Here is an 18,096-nt window from a genome sequence, read left to right on the forward strand (position 1 = left end):
TAGAGGAGAACACTACTTGTGCTCCTGATCCCTTAACCAGTCATCCCAAGGCCCTGAAGCCTCTCTTGATTGCCCTCAGACTTCTTGTTGCAATTTCATCACTGCCTACCTAAAAAATCAATAATGGATAATAATCCGAGGGCTGTACCACGGTAGGAAGCTTTCTCTTCACATCTTTAACCCAGGCCGCAGGGAGGCAGCCCACTTCTCTAAGAAGTGGGTCCGGTCTGCATATTGGGCCTTCTGTTCCCTTCAGAAGGGAGTCTCCTATGACAATGACCCATCTTTTTTTCTTTATGGAAGCAGTTTTGACACAGGGCATAAGCAGACTTAACCTCAGCGACACCTCCAAGCTAGATGAACCATCGTCCTCGTTATTGTTTGGTTCCACTTGCAGAGCCTCATACCTACTATGCAAGGGCACCTGGGAAGGTGGGGTAGTCACAGAGGAGACGCGCCTGCTATGCCAGGCAGGAACTCATCACCATTGCCCCCTATCCCTTAAGTCACTGTGTTGAGCCAGGCAGAGAGAGGGTAGGGAATCCTCCATATCACGTGTCCTGTCTGCCTGTTGGGCCTGTCTCAGGGAAGGTAGGGTGTGATTCCAGCAGTCTATCTCTCTCTTGCACTCCCTGATACTCCTCAACCTACTCACCTCCTCCCAGAGCTCTGTCACTAAGCGGAGGAGTTCCTCTACCTGGGCACACCTCCCACAGGTGTGGCTCACTGCTGCCGTCCGATACTGGTATAAGAGCAGGGCATGCCCTGCAGCCTGACACCTGGGTGACAGCATGTTCCCACCAGAGCTCTGTCTGGGAAGCTGTGTCAGTCGTGGCGGGTGCAGAGCTTAGAGAGGCCATGGCTTTCTGCCGGGTGGATACCATTGCTCCCTGCTTGAGCTGGCAGAGCTTCCACGCCCTTCCTGTGCAAATTGCTGTGCAAACTGCCGCACCACGCCCCTTTTGCCTGGCCTATTGGGGGTGCTCCTGGTCACTAGCGCTCCCCAGGGGCTTTTTTTATCCCGGGGGTGGGAGGTGGCCACCATTGCTCCTGGCCCCACCCAGGTGTCTCGTCAGCTGTGTCACGCGAGCTGTGGGCTCCTGGGGGCTCTCTTGGCTCCCCCTGAGGTTCCCCTGGTTCAGGAAACCCCCCTGTGCACCACACTGGAGTGTTCTGGATCGTGCTGGCACAGGAGCTGCTCGCCTCAGTATTTCAACAATTCTGAAGAGCTGCTTCTGTTTGTCAAGTTACTGTAGATAACTCCATAGCACAGACACTGCATAGACAACTTTATAACTTTTCAAAACACAAGAATGCTACATTACATTCATGAACATTACAACATTCCTTTCACAATTAAAAAACCCAAAATCAACAACTGTAGAACTAGAGCCAAGCACCCTGGCACTAAAACACCGAAGGTGGATAACACACCAGACACTATGTCCTGAACATGCACCATCAAGACATTGCTGAATGAAGGTTGCATGCTGATCCGACTGGAGACCACCACACAATGGATGTCTTAAACTAAGTGGAGCAACTCTCACAGTCCCATTTTAGGTATCTTGAAGCAACAAATACCATTAAAACTCTGAAAGTGATGAAGATCCCGAATGTGGATGGACCAGAAGAGTGTTATTAATATGGCCTCTTCATAAGTATGATGCCCCTGATTAGTATGGTAAAGTCCTGCAACCTCCTCTCAGACAATGATCACAGTTCTATGTAATTAGTAAGTATAACTGTAACCATAAGGACTAAATTTCCTATAGTCTCACAGCTTATTCATTGTAATGGCAAAGAAGAGATGTGAGCCCTGACTGAAGTTTCTCCTGCAGTAAAGCTGTTTATAAGGGCTGAGAATCCTTTCATGTCTTTGTAAGCTCCTGATGTAGCCTTTTTGGTGTTTTTCTCCACTATCCATCTACCTATTTGCAGGAACCTTGGAACTTCTGCTCTTCTGTCATATGTAATGGAAATGAGGCAATGAGTTCAAAGAGAAGAGGCTGAGGCATAAACAGAGTGGTGGCATAATGTTTCAACAGGAAATCATACTAAAATTTTGATACGACTTAAGATTTACTATGTTTGATCTTCATTCAAATTAATTTATCCAATTTAATAAAGACTTAAAAGTCTCTTCATGTTGTAGCTTAGCTCTGCATCTTTCTGTAAAAGGTTAAGGTCACTGTTCACTGTTGCTACCATGTTTAGCTGTTGCAAGCAAACTGATTCATAATATGAGTATTTGTGGAGTAAGTAATGATATTAAAGGAAGTTGCTATGTGATTTTTAAAGTCTAGTTTAATTATTACATTTCGATAACATAACTTTGCAGTTGCACTTCATAGCATCCTTTACAGAATCCCAAGGAAATAGTTTCTGCACTAGACAAGTTTGAGCTTGTTTGGCCTGAGGTGAACAAAATTCTCTCCAAGTTTGATGGGATTCCCTTGACAAGCCTGGGAACCTCAGTATGGGCCATGAAAATTAATGGCTTGTCAGCTAAACAGGAGGCCAGGCCACAAAAATATGAGATTATAAATATGCAGTGCAAAGTACTTCATTGCTTAAAATTCAGATGTATGGGAGGAGACATAATTAAATATGGAATACAAAGTCTTATTCCTGGTAATAACCTTACAATCTCCATATAAACAGAAAGAGTTATGGGAGGCAGCAGCTATTGCTTCTTCAGTTTGTGAATGAAGCTATTTGACAAACCACATACCTTTAATGTCATTTGCCTGGGAGTCTAGCTAAATTATAATGGTAACGTAATCAAACGGCCTGCTGCACATCCTTTACTTGGTCTCCTTCTACATACTTGGTTCAGATTTAGGGCCAAAGCTGCAAAAAGCCAGTCTGTTATTCAAGAATAAGGAGAAATGGCTCTTTTCTGGTTTGTCTAGAGCTGCAGAAGTGAAAGAGTATTTGTCTTTCAGAATATCAATATTATCATCTTCCACTGTGCAGGGCAGCAAAATAGCACTGAACTCTTTTATCCATTTGTGAAATATTTCTCTTTATTTTCATATGGATTAACAGGAGTTGAATTAAGGACAAGAAGCAAATTTTATTTCCATTCTGACATAAGAAAGCCATTCATTAAAAAATACCTTCCTGTTTTAATAACATACTGCTTCTTTAAAAGACTAAATTATACTAAATGTACTATTTTAAATCACCAGGAGATATGGTTGAAAAAAAAAATTCAAAACCTCTCAAATTCCAATTACTGAACACACATACTTATGAGAAAATAGTTGCTGTCCCAGGATTTTGCTGTAATGGAATGGGCAATGTGCCTCTTTGGAGAGGTTTATGGAGAGTAGGTCACACAGCTTTTTCCATTCAGAAAATATCAGATGATTTTGCTCTCATTTTAAGAAGGTCTGAAGACATGCATTTTGGTGATAAAGCAGATACTGTTTGTTTTGCACACATTTCCTCATTTTTGCCTCCCAAAGCACGAGTGAGTTATAAAATAAATTTCTCTAGATCAGAATGATCTGTGCATGCTTCAGATACAAATAATTGTTGATCAGACAAGCCACTCTACATTACACTGACTTCATTACTATACTACCAATAAATAATCTGCCAAGAGAAACTGATTTTCCAAGGTTATTTTACTAGCCTAGAGTTTGCCTTCCAAGATTAGTGCTCATAGAAGGAAATTTCAGAGTGTCACTCTTATATTATTCTCTTCTAAGCACTGCACTTCAGTGTTAGGTAAGTGTTGCTACAGAACCAAAACACAGTAATAACCACTCCGAAACAATTTCGTAATGCTCTTTTTTTCCTGATAGGTTCGAAGAGTCTACCGCAATAGAGTCCTAGTCACTGATTGGAGCATGCAGGCATTTACATAGTCCAAATAATAATTTAAAATAGGTGTCTGCTTTTCTAATATCCCACCTTCCAACTTTCCCAAAATAATTTTCAAACTTCATCACCAGACATAATACAGATTTCTCAAACTCAGTTGTATTTCTGGCAACTTCATGCATTCCATGTTAACCTATGCTACAAACCACCTTTGTATCATAGATCTCCCCAAGATTTGTGCTTCCAACTTACTTCATTTGGAAATTATCTCACAACTTTACAATTATTTATATACTAATTTTTCATAAAAATAAATATCTTTCATACTATTTTAAGCCAAACCAGAAAAATTCCACCGTACTTAAAGAAAGCCTTATCTATTCAAAATAAGCCCTACTTCTTTCACTCCCCCTCCCCTTATACCTGGGTTGTGCAAACAGTTTGTATAAAGCTTAGGACCAAGTGAGTCCAGCTAAATTTGCTTTCATCACTATTTTCTCCTGGTTTGTGTAACTGATAGGTTGCTGCTTATATTCTCTCTCATCATCTCTGGGATACAAACAGATACCGCTGTTGTCTAAGGCAGCTTTTCCCAGCTTTAGGAATTTTTTCCTTAACTCTTTTTTCTTAATTCATAATAAAAAAAGTTTATATCCTCCCTTCCCAGGTCTGTCTACCCACCCCTACATGCACAGTTTTCAAGAGATGTCAAAACTCACTCCCAGGCAGGAGTTTTAAGAGGGCAACCTATCAACCTATTCCCTCCTGTTGCTTTCCCTCTCTTCTCCCCCCACCCCGAGTGCAGTAGATGGGCATGATTTTCCTTTGTTATTGTGACCTATGACTCTACTAAAAAGGCAGTGGCTGAGCGGTAGGGAGGAAGGCTATGTATTTATCTGCCCTGCCACCACTAAGGGTGAGGGTCTGCTCCTACCGTACTCTAAATCATGCAGACACTCTGGAAAAAATGGAAATGATCCTCTCTCAAATCTACCAAGCATGCTTTGCTCATGGAGACCCTTCTAGGACATTAGGTAGGACAGGAAACAGTGAAAGACAGCAGACAGGGTGCCTGCAGCAGAAGCAAAACTAGGAAATTTCTGAGAAGTAGAAATTCCTGAGGGAGCTGACCCACACCTAAGCCTTAGATGTGACAGCAAAGAAAAGTTTTCAATAGACATAAAGGCGACACTGAAGAGTCTACTGGGGACACAAATCTGCTGAGAGGTACTGAACTAGAAATAAGACTGAACGGAAGGCTCTACACTGCAAAGAAGCAAGGATTGGATTTGTTTTCAAACCTTTTCATTTAAGTGTGTTTTTAACCCAGCAATTGTGTTTTTCTCTTGGAAATACAGCCACTATATTCCATTTGGTTTTCTTGTGCTTTGGTAAAACACGTTCAGGAGCCTTCAGGCTTGCTTACTTCAGAGAAATTCTGTAACCTGAAGCTGGCCAATTAGGGTCCCTTCAAAGCCATGTTTCTGACTGGCAAGAAAAGGATAATGCTCTTTTTTTCAGTGATTCCCATGCTAAGACCAAAACCAGATATCATATAAACAGAACTGCAGTGACTGGGGAGTCTGTTCCTTAGCAACAGTTTGCTAGAAGAGAGTCATTAAGAATATGGCTGTTCCAAGGGAAGCCCTAGCCACAGGTCATTGGGGAGTTACAAAGCAGCAGTCAAGAGGCCACTATACCAAGAACAGAAGTGGATCCAGGTTCCTGTTGCACTCAAAAAGATGTTCACTTTGAAAAGCCCAAGTCTTAAAAGTAATTCTTTAGGAGCTGCTTTTCCTTTGTCATTTATTGCACACTACAGACTGCCACAGAATTTGCAGAGTGCAATGATAAACCCTGTAGCCCTGATTACAAACAACTGCATCCCATGTGGCAAATACTGACCTCAGATTGGTAGCAAGAATCCATTTCTGCTGGTTGATGAGAAAATAAATATGAGTGTGAACCCAAGGAGAAGCTAAATCCTTTCCCAAAGTTTCCTGTCATCTTCTTAACACCCCTTATTTTCAGAGATTTCTCTTGCCATGGGAGTGATCCATGCCCACCAAGGGAAGGTGGAAAGATTCTGATCATTTTCAGTTTCACAACCTGGCCCTGTACCCCCAGGGTAGCCTACATTCTTTCTTGCCCTTTTTCCATTTTTTTAATGTTTTACTGCATGATACTACAATACCAAAACAGTCAGAAGGTCATGCGGGGAGCAAGTCAAATTCTAGTTTAAGCAGAGTTATGTCAGTTGAACGAAATACCTAAATCTGAAGCGTAGGTAAGCCTGAGATGACTTACCTCTCTTCTTTTATGTAACCATACTGTTTTTCTCCTGCTCAAAACATTTTTAATGCTGATGAATACTCTGCAGGGAAGGGAGGAACAGACAGCAGTATGCCCACAGGGCTCAAGTTCACAAGTTGCTTCTTATCTGTAGCCATTCTCTTTTTTTTTTTCCTGGCAAGAATTTTAAATAACTCTAAGCAAGCATTTTATAAAGATCACACTGTCTGAGGCGTTCATGAAAAATATGAAGACTTAAACAGTAAATCTACAAGCATGACAAGAAGGGAAAAAAGGCAGATAAAACATGTTGGCTCAGCATGATCTGAAATAGATTAGAGAAAGACAGACTGCCAATGCACTTTGAATAAAATTCTCGGAATGTGTTACCTTCTTGCTGTTCTCCTCTGATCAATAAATTCAAGCAATTCCGTTAGTCTGTTAATTCACTTAATTAAATAATATCGAGCATTACTAACCATAATGAATGAGGCTAGTAATACAGCTCTGAATCAAAGAGTGCAATACATGATATAGCCCTTCATCTAACTACATTTTTCACAACTCAGTTTTTTGATTAGAGACTTCAAACTCTAAAATAAGTATGGAAACTCAGATACAGACAGCTATTTATTTAAACTCCTGTTGAGAAAATTTTAAGTTGTTTAAAGAAGCAAAACCTTTCTTATTAGCGTGATGTACTTTATTTTCTCAGTCAACTCTAAAATGAGATTGCTGTTCGCACCACACCATCATACTCTTATAAGGCTGTAAATTCCACAAATGCCTAGAAGTGTACTGTGCCAGAATATGATCAGTCCCTGAGAATTTGTACTGGCTTCTAATATGCATTATTCAATACACACTTTGGTGGGTGAAGATTCTATAGAATCCATAAAACAACCAAAATTCTCTCCACTTTATTAGTGAAATTTCAAAAAAGCTAATCTCATGTTCACAAAGGTATGTTTTTGGACATTTGGAGTGACATTCCTGCCAGAATTCCTATCAAATTCTTCCAAATAGACTGACCTGTTATTTCTAGTTTAAAAGTTGCATTTCAATATTTTTGTGACAAAAATATTTGGTATTTTCAGCATTATACTCTGGTTTATATAAAGATTTTATTACCTAGAAGTCAAAAACAGTCCAAAGTCTAAGTAAAATGTACACAAAACAATACTCTTATAGACTACATAAACTGGAAGGAGGTAGCTGAGGTTGATCTTTTTTCCTAGATATACTTAGAATGGCAGATGTGACAGGTAACACTAGACAAGGCTTTATATGACAGCTAGTCACATTGTCATTGTTTTCTTTCTATTTTTATTCACAGATTACGGAGGAAATTAAAGTTTAATGATCCAGACTGCATTCTGTCAGCAGAAGTAAGTATAGTTTCAAATGTTTTGAATGTCAGTGTTGGAATTAACCAGCTTTACTGAGCGAGCAATACTAAAAACTTCCAGCACTCTTTGATAAATGGGTTTGAAAAAGATTAGATACATAAATAGATAATTCCCCATGAAATACTTCCATATTGAATATGATCTGATTAATACTCTACAGAGTTCTTTGATGATGCTGGACCACTTTCTTTCATTTTATACATACAAACAAAAAAACTTCCTTGGTTAGAATTTTCATTTCATTTATTCTACTATTACTAGGGGGGTTTTTTCCCCCATTTTTTAAATTATTTTTGGCTCAGTCCTTTAAATTTCTTCATTTTATTCTATGACAATTGTAGAGCTCAGAGTTATGGAAATAAAGGCCAATGAAATTTCTCATCTCTTAAATGATTAATAACAGCTGTAACATCCATGTCTCTGTGAAGACGAGGATAAAATGGTAGAAGTATTAAAATTTTAGAACAAGTTCAAAGAAAAGAAACTGCTAATGACTTTTAAAGAGAGTTGATTTTCAAGTCCATGCAAACATCGACAATATTAAAGCTGATACAGCAAAGACAAGGTCTACTTTCTATGCTGCAGCCCCTGTGTGAATACAATGTCTTTTTGTTGGAGCAAGACCACATTGAAGAAAAACTGAATTCCTAAGGGACTTTTAAATTATATTAAAAGTTAAGGACTTTGAAAAGAGCAAAGTTGAGACTCATTAAAATATTTAATTGCATTTAAATCTGGCTTAGTTAGTCATGACCACAAGTTGTTATAATTTGAATGTTGTTCAGTAGCATATGTTGAAATTATCTTCTAAGTCAATTTCCTAATTAATGTCAACATAAAAAGATACCATTACAGATAATACCACCTTTAGCAAGTTCAACAGCCAAGGCAGAGACTAAATAAATATGGAAAATGTACCACCTTCCTCTAAGGACTAGGGTGAGTATTTTTATATGTGCATTTTTGAAAGTGTTATGCCCCACTCATTAATTCTAAGAGTTAATTGAAGAATTCAGTTCTCACTCCTATTAAGAGAACTAAATTAAAGTATGGAAGAAGAAGAAAACTTAATTGCATTCTTTGCAGTGTTGGAGTTTTTCCTGAATGATTCTTTGAGTTCTTTTATGATTTTCAGTTACTGTTTGTTTTCATTTTCAAATGGAAATCATGAAGTGAATTATACACTTTTTTAGAAATACTGAAACTCTAGGAAATAAAACTACCGAATTTTAGTTCTCTCATGTAAAACATACTGAAACCATTTTAGAAGGGTGCATCTAGGATTATGAAAATACATATGCAAGAATTTAATAGGCTACCAATGAAAATTATAATAATTTAAGAAAATTTTCCACAAACATTACAAAAGACATAGGCCACTCCTCTTACAGCTGACAAATTTCATACATATGTAACAACATAGAAGCTTCTGCAAGTCAGTGTTCATTTAGCCTGTACTGCATCTCCAACAATTGTCAACATTGGATGTTTCAAACACAGCACTGAAACCGACACAACATTGTTTTATTATGAAATACTGTTCCTACTCTGATTGGGAGGTAAAATTTTCATTCCCCTGTCCTCACCAAACTGAACTTGCTTCACAACGGTCCCCTTTAAGTCAGTGGGTCCTCTTGTGGCGTGAGGCATTATTAGAGGTGGCACTGATTATTCACCTCTGCCCTGAAACATTAAGTCAACAGAACTTTGAATTTTTATCAGTCTGTCAAACATTACTGAAGATATTAGAAAAAAAAGGAAACAAAAATTGAACAATTCCTTGCTCTTCCCAGTGAAGACACACACCAGATTGAATAGAGTAAGTAGCCAGAGAAGAAACTCAGCAAACACATTTTTGTGGTCAGACACATGACACTGGGAAGATTAAAATCACACTGTGCTCACATAGGACACTATGGCTGACACTAAAGGAACTCCAGTTTATGTAGAGAGGAAAGTATTTTGATGTTGAACAACAGAAGTGTGGACATTTTGCCTAATTCAGCAACAGTGGCACAGCCACCAGTTAGTTTTATATGGGAATAGAAAGGCTGTCCCTTCTGTATAAAGAGGGTCAAGTGGAAGAAAAGATGACCCAAAACATAGCACTATTATCATACGCACTTCCAAAACACATTATTCCCTTGAGTGAAAAAATTAAGTGGCTTTTAGAGAATATTTTCTACTGCACAATTTTTAAAACTTTGCAAACATTGGGACTTTCTAGTCTTCTGTCTGCAGTGTACAAATATATAGCTGGAGCTGGGGAGTTGCCGGAGGCCTCCTTCACAAACCTCCTCCCTTTCCTTTTAGCTGATCTCTCTCACAAACCAACTTGAATACAGAGATAGACTCTTACCTACCCAGTTCTTTCTCTGCATAAATATCCACATAAAATTCCACCTTTAAGATTCTCTACAGATAAATTATTCCCTACTACTGCCGTAAATATCAAGAAAGTTTCATGCATAAGAAGCTATACAAGTACAACAATTCAAGTAAGAAAACAGGAAATAAGAAATATAATTGTACAGATAACCATCTGCTTCCCCAGATCAAATATGTTGAGTTAGAAGTAGAAGACTTTTTTTTTGGTACGTTCTACAAATCTCATCTAGAATCTACACCTCTACCAGTTGCCAAGGTGTTATGTGCATGAGATCTGCAATTTCCAAGTACAAAAAGAATTTTCAAGGCAGAAAGAACCATCAGCAGACACTTCTCTGGCTAAAGGGAGTCTGAGTTAGTCAAATTCTACTCACCACAGTTAAATGTTCCAGTAAGTATGCCACATCAACCATGTCCGCCAGAACTAGAAGCCTTGTGACAGCTGTAAGCAGAGATCGTGCTGCTTGGACAACAGCCTGCCTCTTAGGCAGATAGCAGGGATCACTGGTAAATGCCTCTGCTGATACCTTTAAGGCTTCACCTGCAAAATGGAGACATAAATTCCCTTAGGCTATATTGCAACAACCAGGGAAAAAAAAAAGTTAAAACTCGATCAGTTATTTGGCAAGTCGCAAGTATTGCCAATGAATTTGGCATCTCTTTTATGCCCTAATGCCTTGAAATTAAGGTTAATTATTACAGATCATGCAGAGCATTCCACATTTTGAACGATATTCCCTTTCTGCTCTTCTCAATCATTTAATTCTGAAATAATTCCCTTGGCAATCAGACCATTACTCTTAGCTGTACACAACAAGGCCAGGGGCTCTATGTTAAACTTTTCCAGTCACTGCTTTTTATATTACTATGTACTTTGCTGTCCTTGCTATTAAATAATTTCTGGTCACAGAAGGGAATCAAATATTGTTCTTCTCATTATAAATATAAGTTAATGGAATGAAAATCTCATACACTTGAACATCTGACTCTGACATAAAATATGTGAAATCTATGCAATGGAGCTAGTAACTGTGCCAGCAGACAACAATATATTGCTCTCCAACATGAAGTTTTGCAAATGAAATTTAACAATAAGAACAACAATGACAAACACCCAAGTTTACTTTCAGCACTCTGTCACCTAGACTTACTCTGAGAAGAAAAATGCCATTAAACTCATTTCTAAAAGCATTTCAAAGTCTATTATCACCTGAGGAGCTTTGCTAGTGATGGCACAACATTGAGAGAACTCACTCTACACAGAACAGCACTGGAAAATTCTTGTCACACAAGCACAAACTGCTAAAATAAACATTTTACCCATTAAACTCTGTATCAGCTTGGAAACCAAAGATCGATCAAAAGTCACAAAAATTAATAGTTTTGGCTGTGCTAAAATTAGGAAACAACATTAGTAAATGTAGCTATTAAAGGACTACATATTCACGAAGTCAGCCCTTTGTTGACAACTGCCTTAAGCATGTCCTGGATTTTGGATGTAACAGTAAAGAAAACTATGGCATTCAAAAATTTTGGTATTGCTCCAGAGTTAAATTCTTTATTATGTAATATTCTTTCCACCTGTACCTAAATTACCTAAGTCTTAGTATAAGAATGGGGTACATTTCTCCAAGCAGTCATTTGTATCATAGAGGTTTTCTACATAGAAAGAAGAGAGTGCAGGAACATGCAATTTTTGTTTAATTTTGTTCTACAAATTCTTACCAAAAGTATGGAGAGAATATTACCTTCTGAAATTAAATTCACAGTACCCTTAGCACTGTATAGCTTCAGTCAAAGGCAAGTCTGAACAGGCCGCATGCAGGAATGCTATTGGCATGTCTACTTCAGAGTATCTGGTAGTAAAGTCAAAGCTAAAGTCATGCAAAGAGTTTTGCTACCTGAACCAAGTATGTGTTTTTATAAGCTTTGGAGTCCTCAAATCAAAAAATAGGCAACAAGGTTTGTACAAAATACATACAGTCAGTATTTAATGCATGTTCATAGAAATACGTACAAACATAAGGGATTTCCTGTAATTACACAGATACAGACTTTTATGTGCTCCTTCGATCTGAATTGAGTGAGAACTATTCAAGTACACCAGTTTGCCAGACTGGTTCTATATGCGACTTCATTTCTCAAGATTCACAGAAAAAACAAGTTTTACTGCTCTTACCACAAACTGCATTTGAGAAAAATATTGAGCAAAGGCTACAGAAATAAACCTACCAATTACTACAAAGTCCTCATACCAGCACCTGAGATAGTATTGGCTTGATTCTCAGAACACTGAATACTTCCAACATGCTGAAACTCATCAGTTTTCCAGGAACACCCATCTTGAATAGTGCTCACTGGTTTTCTCTTGGATTTGTTAAAGTATTTGTGCAAATCATGTATCTTAAGTACATGCTTAGCAAACTCCATAAATAAATAAAAATCACACTAAATTGAGATCTGGTTCTAGCACCTGCTACATCACAAAACAGTGAAAGTAAAAATAAATCAGTTTCTTGTGCTCAGAACAGCAAATTAGAACTTCTCTCTAGTAGCTGGTGAAATAATGCACCATGGCTGAGCACATCACAACAAATAAAACTACAGGAAATAAAAATCAAGTATTAATCAGAACCACCGATTTTTAAGGTTTATTATTTCCCCATCTGCAATGGAGAGAAACACCTCTCCAGATGAGTTCTGTTTTCAGTAGTGGAAGAAGTTTCACAGCACTGATTTGAGCCCAGTAATCCTGGATGGGTGGGGAGAAGTAAATGGAGAGGGAAAATCCTACTTACATGCATACATATCTTTAGATGTGACTACTACAAATGTTAATAAATTAATAACAATTTGGGAAGTTTTAGTAGGAATTTAAGATACTAACTCTGGAAATTCATTGTGCCTTAACAAGGACATGGGAAATACAGTGCATACACACTATCATAAAACTATAATCCTTGCCCTTTCATTTCTCTTATGACTTCAAACAGAAAGAAAACTTCCCAAATTTCTGAGAACAAGTAATGTCAATGAATAACCTGACAAACTGTCTCTATTTTACTTCCATAGTATTTAACTACCATCTGTTTGTCCTGCCAATTATTGGGTTTGAATATCTTAAATTTGATGTGTTATCTTTCAGGCTGTAAAAGTGCAAGTTAACATCACATGTTTTTTATGTATTTGGAATGTGTACACTGTAGTATTAATTCAGTGACCATTATAATTGTCAGATTCTTAAAAACATTTGCACACAAACAGGAAGCTGACACACGCAATGTCTTAATAAGACAAGAAAGCATGAAACAATGAAATTTTTTCTGCAATTAAGATGTATGAGTATAGAGCTGTCCACCTTGGTCCCTCAGGATTCACTTTAACAAATCCTGACTAAAGCATCAGGGAGATGCTGTTTCCCAAGATGATAAAATTAACATCATAACTGTTTGACTGGCCACCTGGTAACTTTTGAACTTTCTGACCAATTTCAATCAAATTTTTACACAGGGGAAGATATTCAAAGTTAGCTAGCTACTTTTCCATGAAAATAGGAAATTGGGAAAGAGACCAAGTTAAAGCCCTCACTGATGGCAAGCTGGGGCTGGCAGTAAAAACTCACCTACTACTAAGCTTCAAAGAATCTACAGAAGTGTTGAGATGCAAATGTGAAGGAAGATAGGCTCTCCTTGTTGCACTATTTATGGACTGACTCTTTTTTTTTTTTTTTTGAGACATACAGAACATCTGAAGTGTTTATAAGGAGAGGAAGAAAACAGCACACAGTATTCTACCACCTGTTATTTATTAGCATTTACTTACAAGGTAAGCAAACAGACCAGATTCACTACTATTTTTGCAGTGTCTTGTGCCATCCAAGCAAAGGCAAAGCAGCTATTAACTTATTTTAACTCAACACTTTAAGCCAGAATTGCAGATAGGTTTGTCGCCCGAGATAAACGTGGTCCGTCAACCTCACATACTTCCCAAGATAAAAGGATAAGTAGCAAGTCAACTTGGTGACCTTTGGGGAACTTAATCCTTCTTAGGCACAGAATCAGCTGCAGTTCAGGAGAACTTCTGTTGAAAACTAGTTAAGTCTGGAGAAACGGAGAAGAGAATTAATGAAGGGAAGCCAATAAGACAAGAAAATAGAACTGGTTACTTTGAGAGGAAAATGGGGGGGGGAAGACAACCAACCAGAGGAAGACTATGTGGAATCCTCAGTCCTGTGGTTCAGCTCTCTGTGATCCAAGGCCTAGTTTGGTGTAGTACAACTGTATGACCTTAGCTGAGAAAATTTTTGGTAAGGTGCAAGAAAGTATGTTAGCTAATGTCACACAAGATTAAGTAAAAACACAGACAGAAGTGGAGTTGTAGAGATAGTAGTAATTAGCAGACAAAGAGTCTAAGAGGAAAAAATACTGACATGAGAAGTTATAAATCTTGGGCAAAAAGACCCAGGAACTTGCAAGATAACAACCCTGCAAAACTGAGCCACAGTTCCAAAGAAGCAACAGAGGCCAACATTTTCCCACATGACGGACAACTGGCCAACTGCCTGGCCAGCATTACTGGGGTAATAAATACATTAACACTTTGCTCAGTCAGTCATTAGCCTTAGCTATCTATTGTATGTGTTAGCCACTAACCAACTACTTTTTAAGTTCTGTATATCCTGCTAGTAGAGTCTCTTTGTGCACAGTAAAAGTTGTCCAAACAAAACTGACCAGGAAAGCAGAGCTACAGATTAGAAAGGAACCAGTTGGTTAGGAAGGAGTGAAAGTACTCAGTTGTGAGAAGCCCAGACAGGAGTGAATGGTGAGCCTATGAGTTAGTAACTGAATGGATCAGGAGAGAAGTGAGATATAGCTTAGCTGAGGATAGGAGACAGTGCTGTTACCAGGAATATATAATAAAAGTTGGGAACAAAAAATATAATCTTCTGACAGCACAGCAGCTTCTCAGAAACCTCTAATGTAACGTTTCCCCCATCCAGAAGCACAAGGCTGAACTGTATGTTCACAGGCCCCACGTGATTATTTGCCCAGGTCTCTGCTATTGTGCCTTCCAGAAGAGAATGGCTCTTGGATTTGCATGTCCTTCAAGCACCTCAGACAGTTCAAAACCTCAAATAGTCCTAAAATCTAAGAATAGTACCATTTCAACACTGATATCTTCTGGGTACTTGAGCCATAAAGATGATTAAGGGACTAGAGCACCTCTCGTGACGAAAGGCTGAGAGAGCTGAGACTGTTCAGGCTAGAGAAGAGAAAGCTCAGGGGGATCTTACCAGTATTTATAAACACCTGAAGGGAGGGTGCAAAGAAGATGGAGCCAGACTCTTTTTAGTGGTGCCCAGTGACAGGCCCAGAGGCAATAGGCACAAACTGACACACAAGAGGTTCCATTAAACATCAGAAAACATTTTTCTCACTGTGAGAGTGACTTAGCAGTGGCACAGGCTGACCAGGAAGATTGTGGAATCTCCATCCTTGGAGATATTCAAAAGCTGACTGGACATGGTCCTGGGCAGACTGGTGGACCTGCCTGAGCTGAGGGATTGGACCAGATGACCTCCAGAGGTTCCTTCCAACCTCAACCCTCCTGTGATTCTGTGGGCGAGTGTGTGAGCAAAGACAAGCCAGAAGGGTCTGAAATATGACCAACCCCTTAGAAATGAGTTGGACATAAGCTGGGATGGCCAGATGAACAAGTATAAAATCATGATCCTACAACAGAGCTATGAGATGCAGCCTAGGCAGATAGGAGTGATGAGTACAAGCAGCAGAAAATGACAGCTCCAACAACAATATGATGTTAGAACTTTCTTAAAATGCATAGACAGCATGACAGTTCAATGCAATTTCATCCATTTTATTGTAATTCCCATCAAGTGGGTATTCTTCCATAATGACATTTGTCACAAACAATGAAAGACAGTGCCCTTTTAGTGGCACAAATAGGGAAGCAGAAAGATGGGAGTATTCAGAGTATTTCAATTATTTTAGACATTCAAATGAGCAATTCAAAGAACCAAAGTCAGGATATACAATAACTACATAATTATTGGAAGGATATACAATAACTACATAATTATTGGAAGGCAGATATTTCCAAGACTCTATTCAGCACACACAGATAGATGACTCCCAAAGTAAATGGTGTTACTACCATTAGCTGATCAGCTACTGACTGCTACTGTCAAATGACTGCTATTTATGCATGTGCTTACAAAAATCTATGCTTGGGCATAGGGAGAGGTAAAAACACAGTTCAGCCACAGGTAATTTTTTAAAAAGTTAAAGGATCCGTGCACTTTATCCAGCACCAAAAATATCCAAAAACTTACATGAAAATTCCTTTAAAAACAAGTCAACTGTAAGCCTGTTGGCAAATTTGCTGTTGGCAAATAGCTGACAAAAGGTACACACTTCTGCTGGGCTGCTAGCCGATGGCAGGCAGTCTGTCTATACAGATACTTGCAGGAATACCACTAACTGCGGTCCATGAGCACCCCTCAGAGACAGTGTTCAAGATCACACTCAGGCACCAGCTAAATGTTCTTTATTGTTTTAGGCAAGAGCATCAGAATTATGCTTTCTTCTTTTATTTCTCTGAATAGATTTTCTTTCTCCTACTAAATCCTATCTAAGCATCACATTTCTCTCTCTTCTGTTTGTTTTTACATCTGGCTTTCTCTGCTTGTTTATTAGCTGCAGCAGTGTAAAATCCACATGGAATGCAGTGAATTTTATGCCATTCTTGTGTCCTCCCATAAGGAGATATTGTTGCCAAGAAAGTCCTGTCACCCACTCCTGTGAACTGCACCCTTAGAGGCTGGTGGATTTACAGTTCCAGAGAAACACAGTTGTGAAAGGGAGCCCGTTGACTAAGGGTGGGAGGGAGGTACCAGAATCAGTAAAAAGAGAGGATTTCCAATGTCCTAGTCTCAAACTTGAGAGAAAAAAATCAACGGTTTATACCAATAATAGAAAACTTATAAACTGATTTACACTAGTATTTGCAACCTCAAGTTCCTCAGGCATGAACCTAACACATAAGCAGGATCAGTACCAGAGAAGGTTGGGAGTTGATGTCACATCAGAGCACAAAACAACCTACCCTTTCTAAAAACAAGAGATTAAACAATACTAGTCACTAGTATAATCACCTGTTCTGCTCCCACAGATACCATCTCCATCTGCTACAGCAAATAAAGGAATCTGCTTCAGCCAGCCAGCTGGAAGTGATACTATCAGTGTCAGGACAAAGCAGATTGATACCTCCTGCATGTTCCTAATATTCAACACTCTGATAACTCAGATTCTCACAATAGCTTTCTGTAGATGTTACAGGACATTTTTCTCCTGCCACACAGTCTCTTACCCCACTCAGATACCACTGTATTCTGTTGCATTGCAATTATTTCACCACTGCCTACCAGGAAGTTCCACTTCCACATCTCTTACAGTTCTTCCTAACATGTAATCAGAGCCACCACACACTCCCTTTGTGCCTTACACCCATCTCTTCATTCCTCCTTTCCCACGCAGGGACACCTGATCCAGTGATGGTGATGTCAGAAGATTTTCTACAAGGGATCTGTTCTTGGTTTGATGAAAAGGGTGTTCAGCACAGATTATTTTAAGCCACTTGGATATCTAAATTCTGTCTCCCAGAATGAAAGTCCCTTAGATGCAAAGCATACACATATACCTCTCAATGTGCAATGAGAAGGCTAAGCTCATTTTTAAGCTGGGGGGGTGGACACACACCAAATAAGAACATAGTATAATACAAGAGATCACTATCCCCTTCCTTTAGTATATAGCCTTACAGTGCACACCCCATTTCTTGCCAGTGAATGGTAGTTTCTTCCATGCCATCAAAGTCTTGCCTCCCCTGTTTAATGTCAAAAGACATTAAATGTGGACATTCGAAATATCAAATTATTTTTTCTAATTTCCTTTTAAAGAGTAACTGAAGGTTCAAAATTCCAGCAAGTAACTTGCTTTCAATTCACTGTTATATGTGATGAAAGGCTTATCTAGGAACACACTTGAGCTTGAGGCTAAACACATGAAACACTGACACTGCAATAGATAGAAACAACACAGACAACAACTGTTGTGTTTCTGACCATATATAGTCAGTAAGCAATGGCAATAAA

General features: G+C 38.8%; 1 protein-coding gene across 2 annotated transcripts in view; it reads right to left on the reverse strand.

Annotated features, from left to right (window-relative positions):
- The window catches only part of CTNNA3 (catenin alpha 3), a 555,174-nt gene that overhangs the window by 526,052 nt on the left and 11,026 nt on the right, over positions 1-18,096 (reverse strand). For both annotated transcript variants that reach the window (XM_075505306.1, XM_075505308.1), the window contains exon 3: positions 10,298-10,464. In XM_075505306.1, the coding sequence (XP_075361421.1) occupies positions 10,298-10,464 (167 nt within the window). The remainder of the gene's footprint in view (positions 1-10,297; positions 10,465-18,096) is intronic.

This window comes from Mycteria americana, chromosome 6 (genome assembly GCF_035582795.1).
Source record: "Mycteria americana isolate JAX WOST 10 ecotype Jacksonville Zoo and Gardens chromosome 6, USCA_MyAme_1.0, whole genome shotgun sequence".
Classification (NCBI taxonomy): domain Eukaryota; kingdom Metazoa; phylum Chordata; class Aves; order Ciconiiformes; family Ciconiidae; genus Mycteria; species Mycteria americana.